Raw genomic sequence first — 26,124 nt, forward strand, 5'->3', positions numbered from 1 at the left:
CCAGATTTGAAATTTACTTATTTGACTGAAATCAATCCTTTAAATTTGCATAAATGTACCTAATGTATTTTTACCTGGCAGATTTAGATGTTGTACTTTTTTATTTGCATTATTTTAAGAGGGATAGGTGTGGAGCAAGGGAAAATAATACACCAATTAATTTACCAATGACATACACCATCTACTATACCTATAAAATCACAACAATATTTTTATTTTGCTTTTGAAAGACAATATTGTTGACCAAGTCTTCTTTTTTAAAATAAAATGTACAGTAAAACAACTAAAAATGTATAAACGCTGTAAAAAATCTGTTTTCTAATTTAAATTGAATGTATTCCATTTTAATAGTTATATAAACAGTTTTTCTAATTAAAAGTTTACGGTTGCTAAGATCTGAAGTGATTTTTGTTATATGTATGTATGTAAGTATATGTATTGCTGTCACTTGTGATTAATTATTAATTTTCTGAGCAATCATTATCTTATAGTACTTGAATAGTATAAACACAAAATCTGAAAATGCATTAATAGCACATCAATATTTCCACTGTAAATCTTATTCCTTTTTTTACTTAAATCATATTACTTCCTATAATGTATTTTTTAAAATTAAGTCTATAAACTAAATACTTCATGATTTGAATTAAGTTGATATGCTTTTTGATGACTGAATAAATAAATAATAAAAGCATTAAAAAAGGTTTTAGAAAGTTGTATGATGAATCTAAAAGTATTTGGTATCATTCAGTAGACTTAAAAAAATTTAATGACAAAAAGTCAAGATGACTCATATTTTTAGGCTGCTTTAAGTTAGTAAGTTAATCAGGTTTTGACTAAGTTTATTAAGTTATACAAAGTTTTACGTAATTTATTTGGACAGTTTAAGTGATGTAAGTTGATATTAGGCATGTACAAGTATAAGAATCTTACAGTATGATAACTGTAAAAATATCACAGTATCACAGTACTGCTCCAAAATAAGTTATTTTTAAATGTCTGTATAAAAGACAATTTTTTTTTTTTTTTTTAAAAACACAATACTGAACACAATATATTTGATATTAAGAAACATTTAAAAGATTCTGGACTAGTAGCTTTTGATGTGAATGTTCTTTTCTGCTGATATTCTGCTGAGATACTGTTGCCATAAAAGCTAAATAAAATAAATGTGAAAAACATAAAAAAAAATAAAATAAAAAAAACACTTGCATATACTTTAGGAACGGTAAAACAGAAAACAGTGAAAGTTTTAAAACCTTGACTTTTCCATACCGTGGTAAACCTCGAAACTGGTAATCGTCCCATGCATAATTAAAATGACAAAAAAAGTTCATTTGATTCAACAAAAAATGAAGGCAGCTAGAATTGTTCACAGTGTATTTTATATTTTATCTCCAGGCTATCTGCAGAGTCTTTAAGTCTTTAAATGTCTTAAATTTCAAAAACAAATTTTAGTCTTTAAAAAGTCTTAAATTCTCTGAATTATTGTAGGTTTTTCTTACATCACTTCAAACAGATCTTAATTTACCTTTATTAATGTAAAGCTACCAAATCTATCCAACACATATCCAATCACCAACAATCTCGATAAAACATTTAGCAAAACTCTATTTATAATTAACATCATAACTGTTCCCACGTTTGTGACAGAGCCAGAGATCGCTGTAGCCTTCACATATAAACAGCACAGTGGCATAAAAGAAAGAAGCAGATCTCCCTTACTACAGTAAAAACTTTCCCAACTGTTATTTGACATATATGTTTTTTACAGTTGGTTGTGCATTTAGTTAAAACATTTTTTTTAGGTTATGTTGAATAACTGTCTGCTGTTTCGACACATTATTTAAAGTATGTGGCTTTTTTAATGGTGCAAGTTGTTTTTCTGCTTGGCCATTAAAAAAAGTCCTTAGCTTTAAGCCCTATAAAAGTCTGTAATTTCTTTCTTCATGGTCTTAGAAAGGTTTGTAAAATAAGTCTTAAATTTGACTTGGTGAAACCTGCAGAAGACCCTGATCTCAGTTTTTCTACTTGGACTCATTTATCCTGTTTTTTTATTTATTTTATTATTGTTGTTGTTCTTATTGATAAATGGAGAATATATTGATGCTAGTGTATATGGATGATGATGGAAAGACAGACACTTGAGTGTGAGTGGGCTTTGGGGTGGGACACGGTCTCATGACATTGTACAGAGTTTATTTTGGTTTGTAGAGATTAGCTGATATGGAGGTGCTGCAGACACACCACTCGGACTGCGCAGACAAAGTGCTCTCCACCGAGCCACGCTGAGACAACACAAGAGCAATGACATCAGTCCGCCACACTGTTCACACACAGATACCTGATAACACCTCCTTCATTCCGACTCACGCCCTTCACACACTGATTACATTCACTTTGAGGACTGCAGACGCTGTGCATTCTGGTACTTCATAACAAGGAGCCTGAATATGTCTCATTGTTGATTTTATCGTCTATTTTTTGTCCTTCTGTTTACTGTTTGCTTTTATAATTCTAGAATCAGCTAGAATCGTTGTATGAAGACACACACTTAGGGAAAAATGGTTATAAACAGTACTTAATTATGATTCTTTAGCTTATAAGAATAGTAGAAACCACTTTTGGTGGTAGATGAAGCCCATTTACATAAGATACTTTAGATAATCATGTGGTCCATTATATATGAATGGTGTTATATTAATAGCTTCAATGCTGTAATTTTAGTAATATTGTATTAGATTATTCAGTAGTAGCTTTACCTCAACAAGGTGGCATGGTGGCTCAGTGGTTAGCACTGTGGCCTCACAGCAAAGAGGTTGCTGGTTCGTGTCCCACCTGGGCCAGCTGGTGTTTCTGTGTGGAGTTTACATGTTCTTCCTTTATTGGTGTGGTTTCTCTCCGGGTGCTCCGGTTTCCCCAACAGTCTAAAGACATGCAGTGAAGGTGAATTGAATAAGCTAAATTGGTCATAGTGTATGAGAATGTTTGTGAATGCTAGAGTGTATGGGTCTTTTCCAGTAATGGGTTACAGCTGGAAAGGCATCCAATGCGTAAAATATATGCTGGAATAATTGGTGGTTCAGTCCACTGTGGCTCCCCCTGATAAATAAGGGACTAAGCTGAAGGAAAATAAATGAATGAATATATAACTGCAACAAACAATGAAGCTGTTACAATAGTTAGCTGTTGGTTTCATTTCATTTTCTTTTATTTAGCCAGGAGATCACATTGAGACAGTACTGTACTTTACAGTTACTTTAGAAACTGTGATTTACTTTCAGTTCGGGTCAATCGGTGGTCAATTTATGTGTGAAAAGATTTAAAAACTTTAGGCCCAGAAGATTTGATCAGATATATTGATATATTAAATATTTGAATATAATCAACATTGAATATGGCTCTGGTATGGTGGCTGAGAGAGATTTATGCGCTGTAACTTAAGAAAACACATACACAGAAAAAACACCAGCAAATTAAGACAACATCTTCATCAGTTTGACAGCACATGCAGGGAAAATCCTCACAATGTAAACAGAAATAGAAAAACATACTGCAAATCTTTACAGCGCAAACATAAATAGTGAAATGCACTACACATTATGGCGGCACGATATTGGGAAAAAACTGACATTGAATTAATTTGTATTTCTGTAAAATATATTGCGATATGAATATAATTTCACAATATGACTTAAGTATCTGTTTAAGAAAAATTCACAATTTTACCTTGATTGGGTTGAATTATATAGGGGAGTGCATCTGCATAAAATATCCACAAAAAAAAAAAAAAAATATATATATATATATATAAACATGTAATTTAAAAATGTAAAACGAAATAAACAGTGCTTTATGGTTTTTGGTGGAATATTACAATATTGAGGTAAAGACATTCAATGTTCAAATCTAAAATAATACTGTAGTCTTCATTTGATAAATAATTAAGTCCAATTCATCTTTGTTAGGTGACACGGTGGCACAGTGGGTAGCACGTTCGCCTCACAGCAAGAAGGTCGCTGGTTCGAGCTTTGGCTGGGTAAGTTGGCGTTTCTGTGTGGAGTTTGCATGTTCTTCTCATGTTTGAATGACTTTCCTCCGGGGGCTCCGGTTTCCCCCACAAGTCCAAAGACATGTGGTATAGCAAATATGCTAAAATTGACCATAGTGTATGAGTGTGTGTGAATAAGTTTGTAAGAATGTTTCCCAGTAATGGGTTGCAGCTGGAAGAGCATCAGCTGCATAAAAACATATGCTGGATAAGTTGGCGGTTCATTCCGCTGTGGCAACCCCAGATTAATAAAGGGACTAAGCTGACAAGAAAATTAATGAATGTATAATCGTTGTTAAAGCAGCAAATGTATTTTCTTGTTCCCAAACGGTTTAAATTTGCTTTAAATCTTACAGTCACAGGCCTAATAAAAGCACATCTGAGTAAAACAAAAATAATAATAATTCATGCTAAATATATTATAGTTGAAACTGTCAAGTTAATTATAATCCCAACATTGCACAACATTCAGCACAATTGTTGGCCAAATATGGACAAATCAACCATTGGTTTATATTTGTATATTATTTTACGTTTTAAATTACGTTTATCTAGGGTTTGTTAATATTTGAAGCGACAGCAGTTTTATACAACTTAGCATTTTTAAGGGTGGATGTATTAGGGAAGGTAATGAATTAACAATGAACCGCATACAGTAGTGTATTCATAAATTTATAAACATTGCTACATTATTAACAGCCATGACATGTATTGATAATCATCGATCACTAATGCATTAACTGTTAACAAACTGAGGCATTACAGGGACGTTAGAATAAATCAGAAAACCTTTGTGTTCTTTGACAGTATTAATGGACTGTTTTATGATGCTACAAAAATTGTGCTGTTGGGTTGTTTTATAATAAGTCAGTAGTTTTTTTTTTTTGAGTATGTTTCTGCTCTAAGCAAGCGAGAGGATGAGTGCTCTTCGTTAACAACGCACTTAATGCAGAGTTAAGTGCACAAGCTGTTTGCTTTGCTAAGCCTGTCCTTTCATTATCACATTAAAAGTGCAGCAATACAACTTCCCCAGCCTTTGTGAGTTAACTACATCCGACTGCCCCATGTGTGCCACCACTGGCAACATATCCACTTTCCATTCATTACCCTGTAAAAGGAGAAGTGAGCTAGGCCCAGACCAGGTGTTTAAATCTTACATTTATCAAAAGCCCCTCAGGACTGGAGAAGTGCAGTGGCTTCACGAAAACTGAGTTTATGCAGAGACTGGGTACAATCTTCTGCCTTGTAGTGTGCAGCCATCCAGAAACGTAAATATAAAAACTTGTTTGTTTTGGAACCTGAAACTTACTACACATTTAAGGTTTCACTGTTTATGCCATCACTCCACTGACCCAATAAAAAAGTGGCTACCAGTTCATAAAGTTTTTAAAGTGAAGTAGTTGTTTGGACGATATTTTAGCTTTCTCAGCTATAACATTAACAGTGCCTCTGGCCACGCCCCTTCACTGCGCAAGGTATATGCGGGTAACCTAAAGGGTTTATGACTTTATTAACCTGGATGTATTTTTTTTTCAGTTCCCAAACTCTGTTCGCTGTAGACTTTGCTAATCTAACTCTGTAAAAGCCAATGTCTCTCTTTACATTGAACTTACACAGCTACATCAAACATCAACTAAAGTTTAAGGGTGCTTTCACACCTGTGAATCAATTCAGTAGTTCCGAAACAGAGATTACAATTGTTACATTGTTGCTCTTTGCTCTTGGAGCGGTTCGCTTTCACACGGCAAAGTTTCTAAACGGACCAAAAGAGCTAAAACAAATCACGTGCGAGTAAACTCTCCTTTCATTGGTCAGAGTGTCAGGGTTTATTTTGCAGCATCCCGCTAAGCTGTCAGGAGAGGTGGTGGTTTGGTGGTGATTGACAGGGTGTCTGAGGAGAGACGCGGTGGGGAGGGGTGAGAAGGGTGCGCGACGATGTCTATTTGAGGACCGGGAGGGAGACGCAAGATTACCGGGAGATCATTACTCATTTGCGGGCATCCGGAGACTCACGAAACTTCCCACCCTACTCATAATTCTCTCTTCATATAGCCGTAAGCCTATTACATATCAATCAAACACTGTGATATAACCGTGCTCGGATCGGATCGATTTCTCACTGCAATCGAACCGCTCCAGGGTTCGATTCAATCGAGCCGAGACCACCTCATTCAAGCGATCTCGGAGCGATTACTTTGGCGTGGAACAGAGCGCGATTGCCCTGTTCACATATGCCAAACAAACCGCGCTAACTGGGCAAACGAGATGCGTTCCGAAGCAAAAGTGTAGGTGTGAAAGCGCCCTAAAATATGATGTCATAGTGGACCACCTCTTTAAGCTATCCTTATAAAATGATGCACATTTGTACCTTACTCATCGCCTTGTCTGGGATTAAACTTGTGTGTTCACACTAGTTGGTTTTGTCTGTGCATTGGGGATGCAGCACTAAATTGATCTGTGTTGTATTTTGTATATTGCAGTCAAACTGAACTTGAGTTTGTTTCAAAGTGGATCAAGACCAATAATTTCTGCCTCAGTCTACTTGTTTGGTGTTTACCAAACAAGTTACCAGAGTTCACACTTGTTCAATTAAACTGCATCAATTGCATCAAATCTTGTTTTAATTAAAACTGTCCTGCCAAGTGTGAACACACATTTCAAACTATGCTAATATGGTACATAATGGTACACATTAATAAAATGTATAACATTTATAATAAATGAACATTTTTAATAAAATTTATAATACAAAAACATTAATGGTACACATTTTGTAAATGTTCCACCACATGTACTCACTTTGGTCCATTTTTCTAAAAGTGATTAGGATTAGTCAGAGTTTGAGTTTGAATGAAAGAAAGTACAATTAAAGTCTTATCTGCAAATGAATTGAAACTGATGTTGAAACCTTCACTGTTAGTCTGGGAGATTTTTGCAAAAATGCAGTTTGCCATTGCTTGGCTCAATCATAAATCCGATCCCAAGAAAAACAAAAGCTGGTTTGCGATTGAAGCAGGGCAATTTGCATGAAAAGATTCCTTAAGGTTAAGAGTTGAGAAGCCTTGAGCAGTATTTATAGTTTCTTAAATTGGCATGTCAAGTGCACTTTGAATTTCAATCCTAAATGTGGAGTTTCATGACATGGCAGTTCTGCAGATCTGAAGGCAGTTCCAGCAATTAGCTAAATCAGTGGTGCTCAGAGAAAGAGTCCTCAGTAACAGGATGGAAAAAGTAGAGTCAGCAGACCCTGAGTTCTCAGTCCCTCGCCCTTGAGCCAATAGAAAGCACCAGAACAGCTCCAAGATTAACAGTGTGACTCATCGTGTTCTCCCCTGATACTTGCCCTAGGTGAAGTGTAAATTAAATCCTTCAAAAAAAAAAAAAACTCTAGAGAGGCTTGTTCAGTGCTCGCTAGGCGGTGACTGAACTGGCCAAGTACATATGACTGAAATTCTGAAAGGTGAAGGGTTTAAGAAGTCACTTTAATGTTACAATGAAATAATAAACCTATGTCCTCTCCAACATAAAGATATAGCAAACTCTGATACTATACGGATTGAAGCAAATCTTCAGATCAAGCTTTTATGGCCTTGAGGACATTGTGGTATACAGTGCTCAGCATAATCTAGTAGATCCCATTTTAAAAATAAATATTTTTTTTTATCAATTTCTCAGTGAATATAGGCAAAGAATGTGGTGCATTTAAACAGGACAGATTTATTAAACATATATATTTATTAAAATAATATTTTAGTCACCAAACACATTTAGAAATTGAAATATAATACAATTAAATTTAAGCAAATATTGCAAAAATACAAAAAAAAAACTACAAAATTTTAACTGAACTTTATTTATTCATTCTTTTACTTTTCTTGATTTTTCCTCTTTTTAAAATTTGATCTCTTTTTTTAAATTGGACAAGACAAGAACAAAAACCTTTTATATGCAAAGGTGGAAAAGTTCAGAACTGGACAGCACCCATGTGCTCTGCTCAAACGCCTTTTTACTTCTGCTTTAGTAAGCCATCGCTGACTATTTTTATGAGAAAGTCCACAAAAAAACATTTTGACAACTGTTTGTGGTTCTGATAGTTCAGGCAAAAGGAGAACAGATCGCAGCTGTTAGAAGAAACTACAGTCATACTGCTGTATGAGTTATGTGATTCACCTTATTGTGTGTTCCAAGTCGTCTTTTAATTCCTAAAGCAAATTAAAAATGGCATATTTGGCAAACAATATGTTTGGATGAAGTGTTCTTCTGGCATTCCACACAAATACATGCGGAAAAATATTCCAGCACTCCTCTTGGCAACAACAACTGCAGCGATTTCAATCAAAACCTTTGTGTCACATGCCTTTTTACTGGCTCAGAATTGAGGAGCGTAAAAGTTTGTAAATCACATTGCTTGATTCATGTAAATACTTCAGTCCCATAAAAATTGCATTTGATCAGGAAACACCTACAAATGCAAATTCAATTTGGTGAGGTGTAAAAATAGAAATGTAAACACCTTTTTCAGCACTGTTCTTTGTTGCACGTTTATTTAACACCATCAATACCAACACAATCACACGGCAATTCATAAATTTTAAATTCAATGGCTAATTCCTTTGTGAATTCGTGTGATCTCATTTGTACAATTTCTCATCCACCAATGACAGCTGTGTTTAGGAGCGGGGTTGGGTGCCACATCCTTTTTAAAATCATACAATTTTGTACAAGTAAACTCGCATGAATTTGTACAAACTAGCCACTTAACTCACACAACTTAAAATAGTTATGTTTCCTCGTAAGATCAGGCTGTCAATACTGTTTTAACAGCAAAAAGACAGTTTACGCAGGTACAAACTTATAGTAAATCTGTCCCATAAAATGTATTTATAAAATAGTTTAGCATTCTTTAAAAAAAGAAAAAGATTTGAAAGGTTTGATGTAGGGCTGCACATTATGTTGTTTCAGCATCGATATTACAATGTGTGCATCCGCAATAGTCACATTGCAAGATATGCAATGTTCTGGATTATAGTCAGCCAGGAGCTACAGAATTGTTATTATAATTATTATAATAGTTACTCTGTTTATAAAGAAGTTATACACTTTTTGCAAATAATTTTTTACTTCGAATTTTTGGCTTGTTTTTAGTCTCAATAATTATATTTCACTGCAAAAACAATATTATTTTACTCCACTAACTTTTGCCTGTTTTAAGGAAAAACTCTTCTGATTTCTTCTGAAGTTGAAAACAAAACAATACTCTAAGAATTTTAAGATATCTAAACTAGAAATGAAACAAAGCAAAATAAAAGAAGAATTTGTTGCATTGTAATTAATCAATTTCTGTACCTGAATGCTGCCTAGTAAACCATCAAATAGTGCTATTCAAACTGTCCTGTGAAACAGTATATCGTAATATTTATTGCAAAAAATAAAAAATAAATAAAAATCACAATATCTTTTTCTAATAGCGTGCAGCCCTACTTTAATGCTTAATAGACAAGATGGACAATTGGTGCCAAAATGCATGACAGAAAAGTATCATACTTCTAAACTTCTACTCATAATTTCAAACGAACGGCTCTGCTTGTGGCATTCTGTCGGATCACATGCTGGTCACTCTGAAGTGTGAAATGAAGTGGGAGTCCCAAACTTATCCCTGACCCCAGACATCGATAGGAACACTTTCCCAGTGCCTGTGTGTCGGGACGCCGCCCTATGGAGCATTCCTGTCCTATCACTGTCCACAGCGATTGCAGGCCCTGCCGACAGAACAGGACTGGACTGTGTCATTACATTGTGACAGAGAGAGACTGGAGCTCCCAGTCCTAATTTGTGGCTGACCAGCGGTCTGCTTTGTGTTACACAACTCCTGTGATAAGATGCAGATTCATTCTGTCTTTCTTCTTGGCTTTTTCCCCTACTCAGGCCAATGAACTCTTTTGTGGCTGTCTCTGAATCTATGACCCCTACCAGACCCCCTCTGTGAAAATGCTGAAGATAAATGACTTGTCTGCAAGGTGATGCCTGCTGCTCGCTGACACTTTCAACCCAAATAATGTATGACATGCATTGTGTTGGCTTTGGGCCTGTTCGAGTTTGTTGTCTCCAAGGCTTTCTGCCCAGTCAGACAGCCTAAAAAAGGACAGAGATTAAGTCAGGACAGGGTCTCCACTAGGGCCTTGTGTGATAAGAATGTCCTGGCTGCTCAGGGAATACCTTCATGTTTTACATTCCTTGTATGCATCTGGAAAAGGAGGAGAATAATTTGAAAACGGAGCCGTTGGGAGTTCCCAAGAGATTGCGGTAACTATTTGACAGATGACTAATAGACTTCTTCAGATAGAATGCATGGTCAAAGTGAATTTGTCAAAGAGACTGTTTGGCCGTGCTGTTTTCTAAGGGAATAGGTTCCGTTTCAACCAGTCTCCATAGCTGATTAACCGTTCCCATGAGATCTCTCATTTAAACCAGTAGTGATGAAGATATAAAAGCTGCTTTGTAGCAGCTTGATTGCAGCTGATACATAATTCCTACCAAGGTATATACATGGGAATATTTCTACAGACTGTGTTGCATGACACAAAATATTACCTGGTGCTTTGTCCAGATTCCTCCCTAGTCCTGCTTAACATCTTCTCCTGCTTGTTTACTTACAGTCTGCCCACTGTCTGCTCTCTGGGCAAGCTGAATGCTTTATCTTTCCACGAAAGCATAATCTTTACATTGAATTGAAATGTTTCGAAATATCCAAACTGCTAGATATGCACTGTGCGTTAGACTATATTAAATGAAGGGTTATATTATGTTTTTCTTTACTAGTTTAATGTCTGTTTTGACATTTAGGATGGTTAATTGAGTCACTTTCCCTCATTTTAACATTTAGGGTGGGTCTTGAAAGTTTACTTTGATTACAACAAACTGGTAAGATTAATTTGTTACCCTTATTTGGGTAAATGTGAATGTTGCCATCTAATAATTTGCACATTCCCCAAAAAAGGCGTCTTGGTCCACTCTAAAACAAACCCAGATACTTTAACTAAATTTTGAATGCAACTTATGGTACCAACTAAAACAAAGTGGTTGTCAAACGTTTGTTTTGTTTTAGTGCTCGATTTTGAATTAAGGAGCCCATATTATGGGTTTTTAAAAATTACCTTCCATGCTGTGTGCAACACAACTCTTAAGTGAATAAAAACATCTAGCTGAGGGTTATATCTGAAAATGCACCTGGTTTAAAAATCTAGATTTTTTTAAATAAAAAAATCAACTCGTTTAAATGATTCGTCATTCGTCCGGATCTTTTGCCTGTTCGTATCGAGATCGTCATGAAACAATACCAAATATGTACTGCCGGATTGGGTAAATCATGAACACGCCTTTCCCTTCAGACACTAGCGGAGAGCAAGAGATAATAGGATTGTTCATAATGCGAAGATTACTATCACTGAGAGATGGCCAAATATGTAGCTGTGGGGAATAAATGGTTTAAGTTAATTTCCATAACAACACCAATGTATAGCCAAGTTTGTGTGCTGTGTTTGTTCCTGTCATTTTTCTGATGATTGATACAATAACCTACCCTGCAGTGCAGGATTCGCCGGCCGTTTGTTATTAAAGAAAGGATCAGCAAAGACTACTTATGTATGGGAATTTGCCAGTAACTGTTACACAGTCGGTATGGACCAGTTTCTTCTTCCTCCAGGTCCTGTAAGTGTTTTTCCTTTCCACACAATGTGAAGTGTGAATGGCTGCCTCGTTTTCTGTAGTTTGCAAAATATGTATTTAATTGTGTGTAATTGTAATCGCTCTGTGCAGCCTTTAAATCATGTAAATGTTATAGACCAGCTCTTGTAATGCATCTCTGAGGTTAAATCTGTATGGGCTATTTTACTTATCGCATCCAAAACCATGTTGAAAACACAACCTGTACTTCTTCCTTTACTTCCTTTTCTGAGTTTTGTATCTGTGATCTCCTGATGGTTGTTGCCATGGCCACCATCAGCTGGTCCTAACACGCATGGCGTAAAATAGTTTTGCTACTCTGTGGATTACTACTAAATGTGTGTCTTTGTTATTACTTGGGGTTGTGGTAGAGGAATATGCTGGTGTTTAACTGCATTGCTTTATTGCGTTCCTGCATTGGGTTCACGCATATACTCTGCACTCTGGCAACTTCAACAATGTTAATAAGCTGTGGTGGGTATTACTCTCCGTCTCGCGCTGCTCGCAGTCGACCAATCACAGCAGACTAGGTCATCAGTCCAATCAGAGCAGATTAGACTCACGCAAAGGAGAGGTTTGGGAATAAATGAATCGCTGAACGAATCATATGGGAGTCATTGGGATAATCAGGTAAAAAATGCATTTATAAGACAACCAATGTGTTTTTTTACCTTGCATGCATACTAGCTTGTTGTTAGAGACCCCAAAACCAAAATATGACCTTTTTAATGCATAATAGGGGCTTTTTAATTTACCGAAAATTGTGTAGAATTTAACTTTTAACACTTACCTTTTTCTCATAATAACAGTACCAGAAAGACTTTTTTATTTGGGCTTCTCCACACTTCTCTATCAACTTGTCGTTGGAAATACTGCAGCTATTCAGTGTATGTTTTAGGTTTTAGATGAACATGTGGAGTATCGATCAATAGTTGTGAAGGAATGCAAAAAAAAAAGAATAATTAACTAGATAAAATAGCAACATGGTGAATTATGATTGTAAAACAACGTGACATGACAAAATGTATATCTCACATCTACAGTTTTTTTCAGCGCATAAAGAAAACCACAGGGCTATGAAAAAAAGGCTATACCAATCTAAATGGCAGACTTTCCTAGAGGAGAGTGTTAAGCCTTAGAGTTCCATTTTACCAAATAATTTCTCACAGAGTGCAGATCCTTCACCCTTGAACTTTTTTTAATCATCAGCTGATGAAGTAGTCCAACTCTCTGAGATGGAGGAGTTGTGTTATGCTTGGAAAGCCTTCTTGACTTTGCAGTCTTGGAGACCATATGTGAAGCGACCATGTCCTTCCCAGCTTTTAATAAATCCAGATAGCACTGTTATTTTAGCCTTATTCTGAGGCTTTAGATCGAAGTAGTGGGGAACGAAAATATTATGGTCGTCCACCATAAATTCTGTGAGCTATGGAAAGCCACAAAAACCCTCTCTTTGTTTCGGCGAGTCCATCGCACAGTATAATGAGAAAATCAGGCTTAGCTCTGCCATACTGGTGGAATCCCTGGATGAGAATTGAAGGTGGAAAAGTTGATACTCTGTGCTCTTCTTCCATCCCTCTGTGCTTTCATCATTTTTATGAACTAATGTGTATTTAACCATGTGTCTTAGTAGAGAAAATCTGGATCTCAAACCATCCTTTGATTCTAACATCAGTCTGTGGGCTCTTAAGGGTTATATTTTGGTATACTAACTAAAGAGGTTAGTGTTGTGTGGGCCATTTTATTATCTCTGAATGGTTTTAAGATGAATTTTTGCTGGGCAAGTGTTCTTAAAAGTGCAATAGTGATTGTCTTCAGAAACAGTTTTTGTTTTACTGGTTGAAAATCTCCCATCCTGAAAGAAATCATTAGTTTAATTGGTTCAAGTTAGGGCTGCACAATATAGCATTTCATCATCGATATCGCAAGGTGCGCATCTGCAATATTCACATTGCAAAGATTTGCAGTCCTGTCTGAATTACAGTTGACCAGGAGCTACAGAATTGTATTTAATCACTGTATTTATATGGTTTATGCAAAAAAAAAACATTTCTTACTTAGAATTTTTGCCTTGTTTCTAGTACAAATATCTACATTCCTTAGTGAAAACAAGATTATTTCACTTACCGCTCTGGCAGATATTTACCCTAAAACAAGCTAAAAATCTCTTAATTTTTACTTGTTTCTTCTGACGATCAAAACTAAACAACATTTTTATTAGGTCTAAGAATTTTGTTTGATATTTGAACTAGAAACAAGACAAAACAAAGTAAGAAAAGCTTTTTTTTTGCATTGTGATTATTAAATTTCTGTAACTGAATACTGTTATACTACCCAGAAAACCGTCAAATAGAGCTATTTAAAACTTCTACTGAAACTGTATTCATATTGCAATATTTATCCCAGAAAAATAAAGTGTCGCAATATCAGATTTTTCCCAATATCGTGCAGCCGTAGTTCAAATGTATTTATACATGGGGGTATGTATTTAAATTCTCTGTTGAAGATGTACCGAAAGACCAAGAAAGTTGTCCAATCAAAACAGTCAGTCCAAACATCTTATCTGCTTGTCTAAATATGTAATTACATAACCTTATTATACAGAAAGGACGATGGCATCAGCGTGTTCATAGACAAGCCTCAGACAGAGCATGGAAAACAAACATCAGCAGCCTACATTCTTAAGTTTGTTATTAAAAGATTTACTAACTGCACTTTATAGTTTTCTGATGATTATTACTTTATGTATTGTTGTGAGGTTATGTGAGTACGTGAGGCTTTGTAGGATAGGACATAGGCTGCTTCAGAAGTCGCATACTTCCATACTATATGGTACACTAAAAACACTGCGAGCAGAGTAGTATGTTCGAATTTATTCATTTATTCATTCATTTTCTTTTCGACTTAGTCCCTTTATTAATTAGGAGTCACCACAGTGGAATGAACCACCAACTTATCCAGCATATGTTACACCTTCCAGCTGCAACCCATCACTGGGAAACCATACACACTCATTTACACACAAATACACTACGAACAATTTAGCCTACCCAATTCTATACCACATGTTTTTAGAGTGTGGGGAAAAACAGAGCACCCGGAGGAAACCACACAGTTACACACAGAACATGCAAACTCCACACAGAAATGCCTACTGACCCAGCCGGGGCTCAAACCAGCTCAAACCTCACTTACTGTAAGGCAATTGTGCTACCCACTGCACCAGCGTGCTTTCCTGTTTGAATTTACAGAATTTGAAAAACAGCATGCGAGAAGTACACGGATTACCTACTACTTCTGTGAGATTCTGAATTGCACATCTGATGCACGCTGCGATATCCTATAATGCCCCATGAATGAATTTATTAATGGGAGTGACACAACTTCTGCGGGTAAGTCACGTGATCATAACAAAATGGCGAAAAGTACGTCCGAGTTTCATTCATACTGTATAGAACGTACTTTTCTAACAGCCGAGTAGTACATTTTATTATTTAAATTTGGTTTTGGATGCACCCATAGGCTTTCAGTGCTATCAGAGTAATGTTAGCATTTTCTAAGATCTTATATTGCACCATTTAACATGCCTCTTCATTAAGCATGTGTTTACACGACAACAAGGTAGCCAAAAATGTGTTTAAAAATGTTTTATTTCTTACATTTTAAAAAAGTTTCACGTTTACATGACAAGGTTTTCAAAACAACCCTTGTGTGCACATCTGTTAAAATGACCAAAAACGCTGTATGTTGGCTCACTGCTAACTGTATGACATTAAACAGTACAGCATGTAGAATTTGCCATGTGTGCAGGTAGCATGATGTTTTGGCCACTTGCTGTCGGGTTGTAATGAGAAGTAAATCCCCACATTCATCATGAAGTGTTGCCAGACACTTGATCTACAACAACTCCAAATACTCGGCCATTGTTGTGTTGTGTCTACTAGGCATGGGACGATAACCGGTTTCAAGGTGTATCGCGGTTTGAAAAGTCAAGGTTTTAAAACCGCCAAAATTTTCTGTTATGACATCCCTATGGTATTGGTAAGTTTTGTTTCTTTACATGCTTTTTTACATTTATTTAGTTTTTTAGTACAACAGTATCTTTAAAGAAACCTCAAAAGCTACTGGTCCAAAATATTCAAAAATAAATAAATTTCTTAAAATAAGGTATATTATGTTCAATGTGTTAAGCTTCTGTTTTACCCAGACATTTAAAAACAACATATTTTAGAGCAGTAATCACAATACCGTGATATTTTTATCCAAGGCTATCATACTGTACCATCAGCATCTTAAACTGGCCCATGCCTAGTGTCTACACACCCCTAAAAATGTATTATGCAAAGGCATGATGTCATCTTTTTCAAAGAATCTGGGGTTAAACAGGGGTTAAAGATTGAAGCAGGTGTTTATGTGGAGGTAAAATGACACTATTACATAATAAGGTGGCACACTCATCAATCATTTGGGCAGATTGGCTTCAATATAAGGTGTTTTTAAACTAATGAGAACATTTTGAGGTCTGAAACTTTTTTTAGAGTACAATATCCTATATGTCAGTAGATCAATTTAATTTAGATTTCCGATTATGACCCCTAACCCTAAGGGGTGAAACTTTTAGTTTTGTAGTATTCTGCTTCCTGGCCTAGTCAGTCATTCAGAGAGAAATGAAGGATGTAAAAATCTATTTGAATGTAGAAGAAAACTCAAAAAGCATTAACCCTAAAACGCTAGGGATCACCCTCACTATCCAGAGACTAGGCAGAACATTTGAGTCTTTGTGCGCTGAGCGAGAGCACCGTAGCTTGGGCTTTGATTTAGAGCGCTCTGCGAAGCCCCACAGTAATTTGTGCAAAAAGGAAAACACAGACATTTACTGTGCCGATCCAGATATGTTTAGTGGCCATATACCAGCCCATCTGGTTTCATTTTAATCCAGTTGGAGTCACACATGAAATTATACTTGGCTGTCTTCGTTTTATTAGTCAGCTTTGATTTATGACCTTCAAAGTAAAAAATAATTGGCCGACATTGGATGTCTTTTATAAGACTTGTTCGGGGGCAAACACGAAAAAGCTGGAAAATGAGTCCAAACAGAAGGAATGCATGACGTTATGGCTTGAGAGTGAGCAGAGCTCCAGCCGAGCTTCATTGTGTATTTTTACAACAGGCGCCTCTTTGGCCAGTTATGTTCCGCCATGCCAAGGACTTGTGTACACAGCATCAAACAGGTCATGTAACTTTGGATGAAAAAACATCTTCATGCGATAGGTCAGCGAGCAGAGCAAATATTCAGCTGCGAAAGAGTCGGGGCCATGGGACAGCGCTTGGCGTTCTGCTAAAAGAGCTTTATATGGGTGTGGAGGCATACGAAATGATCGCGTCTGTGAAAATGCTCTTCCAGAAAATTTTGTCCGAAATAACGTCAAGTTCACAGATGTCACATATGCATATGCAATCACTGGGAACTTCTTTTTTTTTCCAAGCCCGTCTCTGATATTTTCCAAGTAATTTTACTTAACTCTGGGACAGCTTCTGAATTCTGCTCCAATAACTCGGTAGCTTCTATTTTCTCTTTATCTTCCTCCATCGTTCCCTCGCTGACACTATACACTATGCCAGCAGGCATCAGGACAGCATTATGGGAAGTGCTGGTAAACAAGCGTGCAGAGTCACTGTGTGGTGTCTTCACAGAGCACTGACTCATTGACGCCCAGGCAGACTATGTGAATAGGCCTGGAGTGGGAGGTAAATACGTCTTGGAAGCAGTAGATTATTTTTTGATTTTCTTTGTTTGAGGTTAGGACAAAATTTACCATTTTCAAACCCGCAATTTCATGGTAACGGCAAATCGACAGTTCTTTCAATTGAGGAATGTGATTGATCATTGTACATACATACAATTGAAGTCAGAATTATTAGCCCTTCTGAATTATTACCCCCAATTTCCCCAATTTCTGTTTAACGTAAAGAAGGTTTTTTTCAGCACATTTCTAAACATAATATTTTCCATATTTGCCAGGATGACAGTACATAATATTTTACTAAATATTTGTAGTACTACTAAAATAGATAGAAACTAGCGTACAGCTTAAAGTGCAAATTAAAGACTAGATTAGTCTTAGACAATTTAACTAGATAATTGGGTTAACTAATTCAATCATTAGTTTAAATTTATAAATTGGATTTGCGTATTTTTGAATAGTTTTTTTCAAACTCCGTATGGGATTTTTGAAAAGTTTTTTTTGAATTTGCGAATAAGATTTACGTATTTTTAAATAGTATTTGAATTTACGAATGGGATTTGCATATTTTTGAATAGTTTTTAAATTTACAAATTGGATTTGCATGTTTTTGAAAAGTTTTTTTGAATTTCCGAATTACATTTGCATATATTTTTTTATCATTTTTTTAAATTACAAATGGGATTTGTTTATTTTTTAATATTTTTTTTAATTTATGAATTGTATTTGCATATTTTTGAATCATTGTTTGAATTTACGAAAGAGATTTGCTTTTTTTTGAGTAGTTTTTGAATTCACGAATTGAATTTGCATATTTTTGAATAGTTTTTTTGAATTTCCGTATTAGATTTGCAAAAAAAAAAAATTATGTTTTTTTTATTATTATTTACGAATGGGATTTGCTTAATTTTGAATAGTTTTTTTAAATTTATGAATTGTATTTGTATAGTTTTGAATCATTGTTTGAATTTATGAATGGGATTTGTGTATTTTTAAATAGTTTTTTAAATTTACGAATGGGATTTGTGTATTTTTAAGTGTTTTGAATTGACAAATTGAATTAGCAAACTTTTTAATCTTTTTTAAATTTACAAATGGGATTTGTGAATTTTTTAATCGTGTTTTAAATTTACAAATGGGATTTGCGTATTTATGAATTGTGTTTTGAACTTACAAATTGAACTTTGTAAATGTGAATTGTGTTGTAGATGCATGAGTTTTATTTTGTAAATGTATTATTTTTGAGACTGATCTGGCTCCATATGATTCACCCACTTATTTACGTTTCACACTATATATATATATATAGATATATGGATAGAAAAAACTTTGTGATGGCTGATGTGTTATTCCAGCCTTGCCAACATTATTGAAAATTCCTTCAGTCAGGACTCTGAATGCCTGCAATATTACAAAACGACAGAGAAAAAACACTTCATTGCATGTCTGTTGAACATTTTTCTCATTACTCGCTTCTGTTCCTGTCCTTGGCCACTGCTTGTGAAAAGTTGTATTGTGTACTGCCAAATGAATGAAGGTTTAAAAGAAGGGAGCGTGGAAAGAGGGGCCAAAGAGATGCAAAAAACAGACACATCTGCGAGAGAGATATTTTGCACACCTTCAAAAGCAGAAAGCAGCAGATCGAGAACATTTTCTTTTCCTTTTTTCAGATTTGGAAGGCAGCCTAAAAATGTGCCTGTCGCAGATGTTTCAACAGAAGGTGTTTGCATGCTGTTCGTTAATACACTGCCATACGGGACACAGTATGACCACCACAATACCCAGTAAGTAACACTCTCTGTGTGTAGAACCAAGAGCCAACTTTACCTTCTGTTTTCGGGAGAACTTATACCCTGTGGATTGAGACATACCTTTCTGCTGCTGCATTGCCCATGACTGATAATGGCATGTGGGAAGTAATGGTTCAGGGAAGCAAGGCTCTTCCTGCAGTCTGAGAATGTGTGAAGGGCTCGATCGCTCAACTTCCACATAAGGGAAATCTGCAGCATTTTTGTTCATGATTTTTCTCTGCATTGCTTGTCTGTGGTTGGTTTCCAAAGTAAGCATGTCATTTACCCATCTATATAGCAAAATAGCATGGGATTTAAAGGCAAAACAACATGAATGATATATGGGGTGAACTTTTAAATGAGAGGTGTCCTTGGTTACCAGTCTAACCTCAAGTGTTGTGAATCCAGTGCAGCCCATGTAGACAAGCTTCACATTTTTGTGGACATGTTGTTCATTTTAATGAAAGAAATGATGCTTTCCTTTTGAAAAATTTATAGGGTGTATGTTGCATTTGCTTGAGTCATTTTTTTACAGTGCAGAAGTTCAGATTAATTATTGAAGGCACAGAAACAAAACACCAATGGGGTATTTTTTTCTAAAGATTTCTCAAAAACACATACCATGTTATTGTATAGTGTCCACAAGTAGTTTAAAGAAAAACATGGCTTAAACAAGTCTGAGGTGGTTTCCTGATCTAAACTTGTTAAAAGCTGCTCTCCCAGCCTGGCAAAGATTCTTTTCCTGGTTCTTAAGTCTAGTCAATGTAATGTGCACGTCATGGTTTTGCAAATTATGATGCGATCCTGGAATAACATCGACAGTATGTTGATCCTGGAACATCATTTTTTTTTTTTTCAAAAATGTAATCCATACCCCTAAACCCAAACATAACTGTAAATGAATCCCAAATTCAGAGGGGAATAATAGTTGGATAACAATCATGTAGAAGTGCATAAACCTAACCTTAAGCATAAACTTAACATAAACTGTAAACATATTCCTTAATTCTGACTGGCTGATTGGAATGTTGTACATATGTTTATAAAGGAACATGTCCTACTTGGTGAAATCAGGTTGGTGAATGTGATGCCGGTGTTTTATCTGTTCAGCCAGTTGCATTCCTTTTTAAAAATCCTTTTAAAAAGTTACAGGTAAACCAGTCTAGAATGGTCTGATTTAAGGACTCACAGTCTAAGTAGGGCTACCATTCCCAAAATCATTTATTTTTTAAATAAACCAACAACCTACTAGGGTTAGGAGATGAATCAAAAAGAAATCAGCATTCAGAGCGTATAATCGATCTAATTTTTCCAGGATGATTTTCTCAATTACTTTCCCTACATGTCACGTGACCTCGCTCTGTTAAAGGGTGTGGCTGATTTCTATTTCTGTGGCCACTTTGCAGCCACATATGACCTCTGGTCAAGTAGGATGATGAGCTCAATTCTTGAGCCTTACTTTGCACTACACTGACGATAATACTGAACTATGAGGGCAAAACATGTTAATAAATAAAATAATCGTTCATTAATTGTAATCGAGTTAAAATGTTAAATTAATCGAGATTTATCACCCAGCCCTACAACCTACACTACTTTCGCTGTCTTAAAGATAAAGGTGCTAGGAAGAACTAAAAAGGGTTTTCACAGTGATTCTATAGAAGAACCTTTTTGGTTCCTTAAACCAGTGGTCCCCAACCTTTTTATCACCTCAGACCAGTCAACCCTTTTTTTCGTTAACCAGTTTTACCTGAGGAGTTGTTTGTAGCTTACTAAGCGACCATCTACCATTTTCTCAGAGGATGACAAGCTGACAAAACACTGCTGTCACTCTGATACATGATTTATTTATGGAGAAAGTTACAAAGCACTGCAGTGTTTGGGTGTTCTGTGTTTGTCTGATATAGTCTACTGAAATGTGTATATTCCAAGCTGGAATTGTACAAGCTGAAGCTGATCGGTTAGTTCTTGTCAAGTGAATCGCGGTCTGCTCCCGGCATTCATTCAACTGTGCATGTCTGGAAGGGGCGAGCGCGTCATGCCTCTTGCACATGCAAGGCAAGCACCTCAATTGGATATAACAAACTTGTGCAAACTCTAGAAAAGATGCAATATGCAAACGGCCCCTATTAGGCCACCGTCATTTGCGATCTCCAGCAGTTGATCATCTTCTTGCACAGACATGCTGGATTCACCTGATTTGTTGGCAAATGGATTGTGGATTCCTCAGCAGTTCTCAGGTTCCTCACTGGGCCTTTTTCCCTTAGCAAAGAAATTTTCCGAAGACATTCGTTTCTTACTCATTTTGCTGCTTTTGGGTTAAATTTGGTGATCGAGATGTAAGCAAGACAATATGGTAATTTTTCAAAATAAAAGATTTTTCAAAATAAAATATCGTTCAGACTCAGATAATAAATAAAACGGAAATAATTCATGATTTGTGCAGCAACCAATTGATCCACTGACTGGTACCAGTCGTGGCCCCAGTGGCCCCATGGACCACTGCCCTAAAGAACCTTAATTCAACCACTTGAATAATCTAAAGCAGGGGTTCTCAATCCCAGTCCTGTATGTCCGGTGTCCTGCAGATTTTAGCTCCAACCCCAATCAGCCACACCTAGGCTAGCTGATCAAGCTCTTACTAGGCTTTCTAGAAACATCTTTGCAGGTGTGTTTAGGCAAGTTGGAGCTAAAATCTGCAATATGACAGACCTCCAGGTCAATTTGAGAACCCCTGATCTAAAGAATTTTTTTAAGATCCCATGGATATTAAAAGTTTGTCCTGGAACCATCCATGCCAATAAATAATCTTTATTTATAAGAGTGTAGCCTTTTCAGTCACAAGTACCCTAAATTCCTTTACAATCCTTAACATGGATCATGTTGAACCATGACCTATTATCTTGCCTAGCATAAGAGGCCATCTAACCACTTAATGCTGGTATAACCACCTAATCTAGTCAACCTTGTTTTTGTTTGAGAAGTAGTTTAGTTTGAGAAGGACAAGTGGATTGTTTCCTCCATGTTTGTGACAGGAAGTGAGAAAACCCGTCATCCATCGTTTCCCACTGTGCCCCGCTCAGAAGGACGTCCCCTGTGTCACGACTTGTGCTGAAAGCCCCAAAGGGAACATTCCCAGGCTGTTTTCCAATGCCGACATGGGATGGAAGTGTGTGAAGAGGGTTTTATAACGCAGTCACAAGCACCAGCGACAGCCTCAGAGGCCACCAGAGACCGTAAAAATGAACACTCCGCCTTTTAACCTAATTCTGCTCCAGCGCATTGCATCTGCTGAAACCCACACAGCGTGAGGCCTGCTCTCAATTACAACATCTCCTCTCTTTCATCTGCTGAGAGTCTCTCCGACTTTCCAGAACAGATGCAGATATTGAGTAATTGAGACCGTCCCTGAATTCTTGGATGAGTGTCAAGAAGGTTTAACGTGACACAGTGGTTTGAATGTGTTGAAAACGTTTGGCACGGCGCACCGAGTGGCACTTGATTGCTTATCTTCTGCATCTCAACAGAATGATTCTCACTTATTTATGCTCTCCAAACACTAAGGCGAGTTAAATGCGTGAGTCAGCTCGAGCGTGTTTGTCACAGCGTTGAGGGAGAACTAACTAAACGTTGTGACATCGCTAACTTGTCTACATTTTTTCAGCTGAATGATTGAATAGCTTGGTTGTTTGTAGCGCAGCTTTTCCAGTAACAAGGTGGCAGTCGGTAGCAGGGAAGTGTGACACAATTGCTATTTCTGGAACACACTTTCAATAAGATTAGGCAATGATCAAAGATCTAAGATATTTTATATTGTAGCTTTAAGATATCCATTTCACTTCTCACAAGGCATTGTTTCTTAACAACTAGTCTTAATTATTAAAATATCTATTTTTACTATAAAACATTACTTGTTAAAGAATAGAGCATCTTACACACTACCTGACTAAAGTCATGTCGCTTATTCAAGTTTTATTCTCAACAAATAATAACTTGACTTCTAGTTGATCATTTGGTATCAGAAGTGGCTTATATGAAAGGCAAACGCCTCTAGATTACGCTTATTTTTCCAAAATAAAATATGATCATGCCTTGATTTTTAATTATTTAATTAGGACAGTAAGGTTTGACTAAAAGTCTTGTCACTTACAATAAATTCAGAATATAAAGTCATGGTGCAAGAAGAATTAATATGGTGTTTGACTCCCATGAGCTTGGAAGACTGCATCCATACGTCTCTGCAATGACTCAAATAATTTAATAAAGTGATCTGGAATGTCAAAAAAAAGCGTTTTTTGCAGGACTCCCAGAGTCCATCAAGATACTCTGGATTCATCTTTAATTGCTCCTCTTTCATCTTACCCCAGACATGTTCAATAATGTTCATATCTGGTGACTGAGCTGGCCAATCCTAGAGCACCTTGACCTTCTTTGCTTTCACGAACTTTGATTTGGTGGCTGAAATATGAGATGGAGCGCTATCCTGCTGAAGATTTTGCCCTCTCCTGTGATTTGTAATGTAATGGGCAGCACAAATGTCTTGATACCTCCGGCTGTTGATGTTGCCATCCACTCTGCACATCTCTCGTATGCCCCAAAATCTGATGGAACAACAAACCATGATTTTTCCTTTACCAAATTTGCCTGATTTCTGTGAGAATCTTGGGTCCATATGGGTTCCAATAGGTCTTCTGCAGTATTTGTGATGACTGGGATGCACATGATCCATCAGAAAAATCTACCTTTTTTCCAAACGATCAACTAGAAGTCAAGTTGTTATTCGTAGCTCTTATAAATGAGACCCACGACAAGACTTTTGTCAGGTAGTGTATACTAGGGCTGCACAATATTGGAAAAATCTGAAATTGCGATATTTTGTTTTGCTGCCATATTGTCACACAACCAGCGATCGCTTCCCAGAGGATCGCTGGTTTTCACACGAACTCTCCAAACTACATTTCCGCATTTCCCAGGACTACATTTTCATACATGCACTGCTCCCAAACACGCACGCCTGTCCATTCATCTTTCCTGATTGCATCACCAGCTGGACCTTGTTCACAGACTGATTCCATTCCATTCATAAGCCACTCATTCACGCTTCCAGTTGGCCGAGTCTTGTTTTCCAAGTGTAACATTACAACGCGTTTCCCTGTCTTGTTCCTCCGTGTCTCGATCCTAGCCTTGTACCCTTGTTATCCTGTTTAGCTGTCTGCCTTTCGACCTTTAGCCTGTTTAACGTTTATGATTCTGGACTGCCTATATATACCTGTTTGCACCTGACGACCACTGCTTGCCTGACTTTTGAATAAACTGCATATTGGATCTTACCTCCTGTTGTCTCCTGTCACTCCACCCCAGTCGTGGTAACACATATATATTGCGATATTATAAATATAATTTCACCAGATGTTTTAAATAGCTCTATTTAGAAAGAGTTCATTAATTTCGATTGGCAGGGACGATCAAGTCTTTTTCTATGTCGTGAATAAATTATCATAATTTCATAAGCAAAACTACATAAATAAACAGTGCCTAATGTTTTTCTGGGGTGTTTAACAGTACTCAACTACAGAACTTTAGCAATCAAATGTTAAATATCTTGGTCATCATAGTATAACTAATAAAAAAAAACTATATGAGTGTATCTTTATCTTTTAATCTTTAATAAATAATCTAATTCTGTGATTTGACTATTGCAGATTGCAGGTTTGCGCTGCTAATACCCTTATGGTCCGTTTCCACTAAGTGGTACAGTACGATACGTACGGGTCACCTTTATCAGACTTGCGTTTCCACTGCCAAAAAGGAACCAAGGGTGGGTGTGGTATACAACAGAATGTTTCAGTCAACGCCACTCTCGCTCGAGGAAATATCAAAGTAAAGAAGCACTTCTTTCAAAACAGATGCTTTATGCACATAAATACTTGTGTAGAAATGTTCATTATTAACCTTTCTATGAACATGATTTGATTGTAAGTGCAGATCAATGAGATCAGTGTGAAATAGCCTAATGCCTGCAATTATATAAAATAAATAAATAAATGCAACATACATGAACACATACAACCCCTTACAGTCTCCAATGTTACCAATTTTTTTATAAAAAATTTACAAAGAGCATACAATTAGTCCTTATTTGGGTTCAAAAACATGCAACATATAGCCCACAGTCAGTGCAAACCTCTCATCTGTATCTTTAATCTTCACCAGGACATTTAACCTTTGTTGGAAACAAATTCCATCATTCCCAGTTCATAATAGTCCAAAATCATTTAGGTTGCTGAAAGAATCATTTTTTCCAGCTTCTCCTTTGTTTTTTCGCTCTTCGCTCTCGTGTTTGTCCGTTTCTGAAAGGATCGAATGTCAGAAGCACTGCAATAATCCCGTGCACGTTATTATCATCAGCTCAAGTTCGTTACTTCAAATATAGACGCACGCCGAGTGCATGTGAGCTCTCTGGAGAGTGAAGTGAAACCGCTTACACTTTACGACAGCATCGATAAACAAACAGGACACTGCAGATTTTGTTCTTCTTGTCATTGTGGCTGTTTTCATCTAGACGACAACAAGGTTTGTCTTTATATGTATATAGTATTACAATGTAATGTCTCAGTTGTGTATTTAAAAATGGCGGTTCCTTGGTTTTCATTGTTTCTCTGTAAACCAATAGTGTTCAGCTGCCCGTTTTGGTAACTTTTGACAGTGGAAATGGCCATAAAAGTGTACCGAATCGTACCGTACCACTTAGTAGAAACGAACCATTTCTTGGTTCGGTAAAAAGTTACAATGTCATTCTCGTTCTAAGAAGAAAGCC

The 26,124-nt window shown here is 36.5% G+C and overlaps 1 protein-coding gene across 38 annotated transcripts in view; it reads left to right on the plus strand.

Annotated features, from left to right (window-relative positions):
* runx1t1 (RUNX1 partner transcriptional co-repressor 1) overlaps nt 1-26,124 on the plus strand; it is a 233,066-nt gene that overhangs the window by 21,123 nt on the left and 185,819 nt on the right. For 15 of the 38 annotated variants that reach the window (XM_073931142.1, XM_073931155.1, XM_073931163.1 and 12 more), the window contains one exon: nt 19,188-19,301. The exons of 4 other annotated variants lie outside the window; for them this stretch is intronic. Coding sequence is in view for 11 of the 34 variants with exons in the window: in XM_073931135.1 (XP_073787236.1) it covers nt 19,208-19,301 (94 nt within the window). In the remaining 23 variants the exon portion in view is untranslated. Of the gene's footprint in view, nt 1-3,968; nt 4,040-14,850; nt 15,166-19,187; nt 19,302-26,124 lie in introns of those variants that run through there. 19 more of the 38 variants (XM_073931144.1, XM_073931165.1, XM_073931161.1 and 16 more) reach the window with 3 other exon arrangements.

The sequence above is a fragment of the Danio rerio genome, chromosome 19, assembly GCF_049306965.1.
Source record: "Danio rerio strain Tuebingen ecotype United States chromosome 19, GRCz12tu, whole genome shotgun sequence".
Lineage (NCBI taxonomy): Eukaryota > Metazoa > Chordata > Actinopteri > Cypriniformes > Danionidae > Danio > Danio rerio.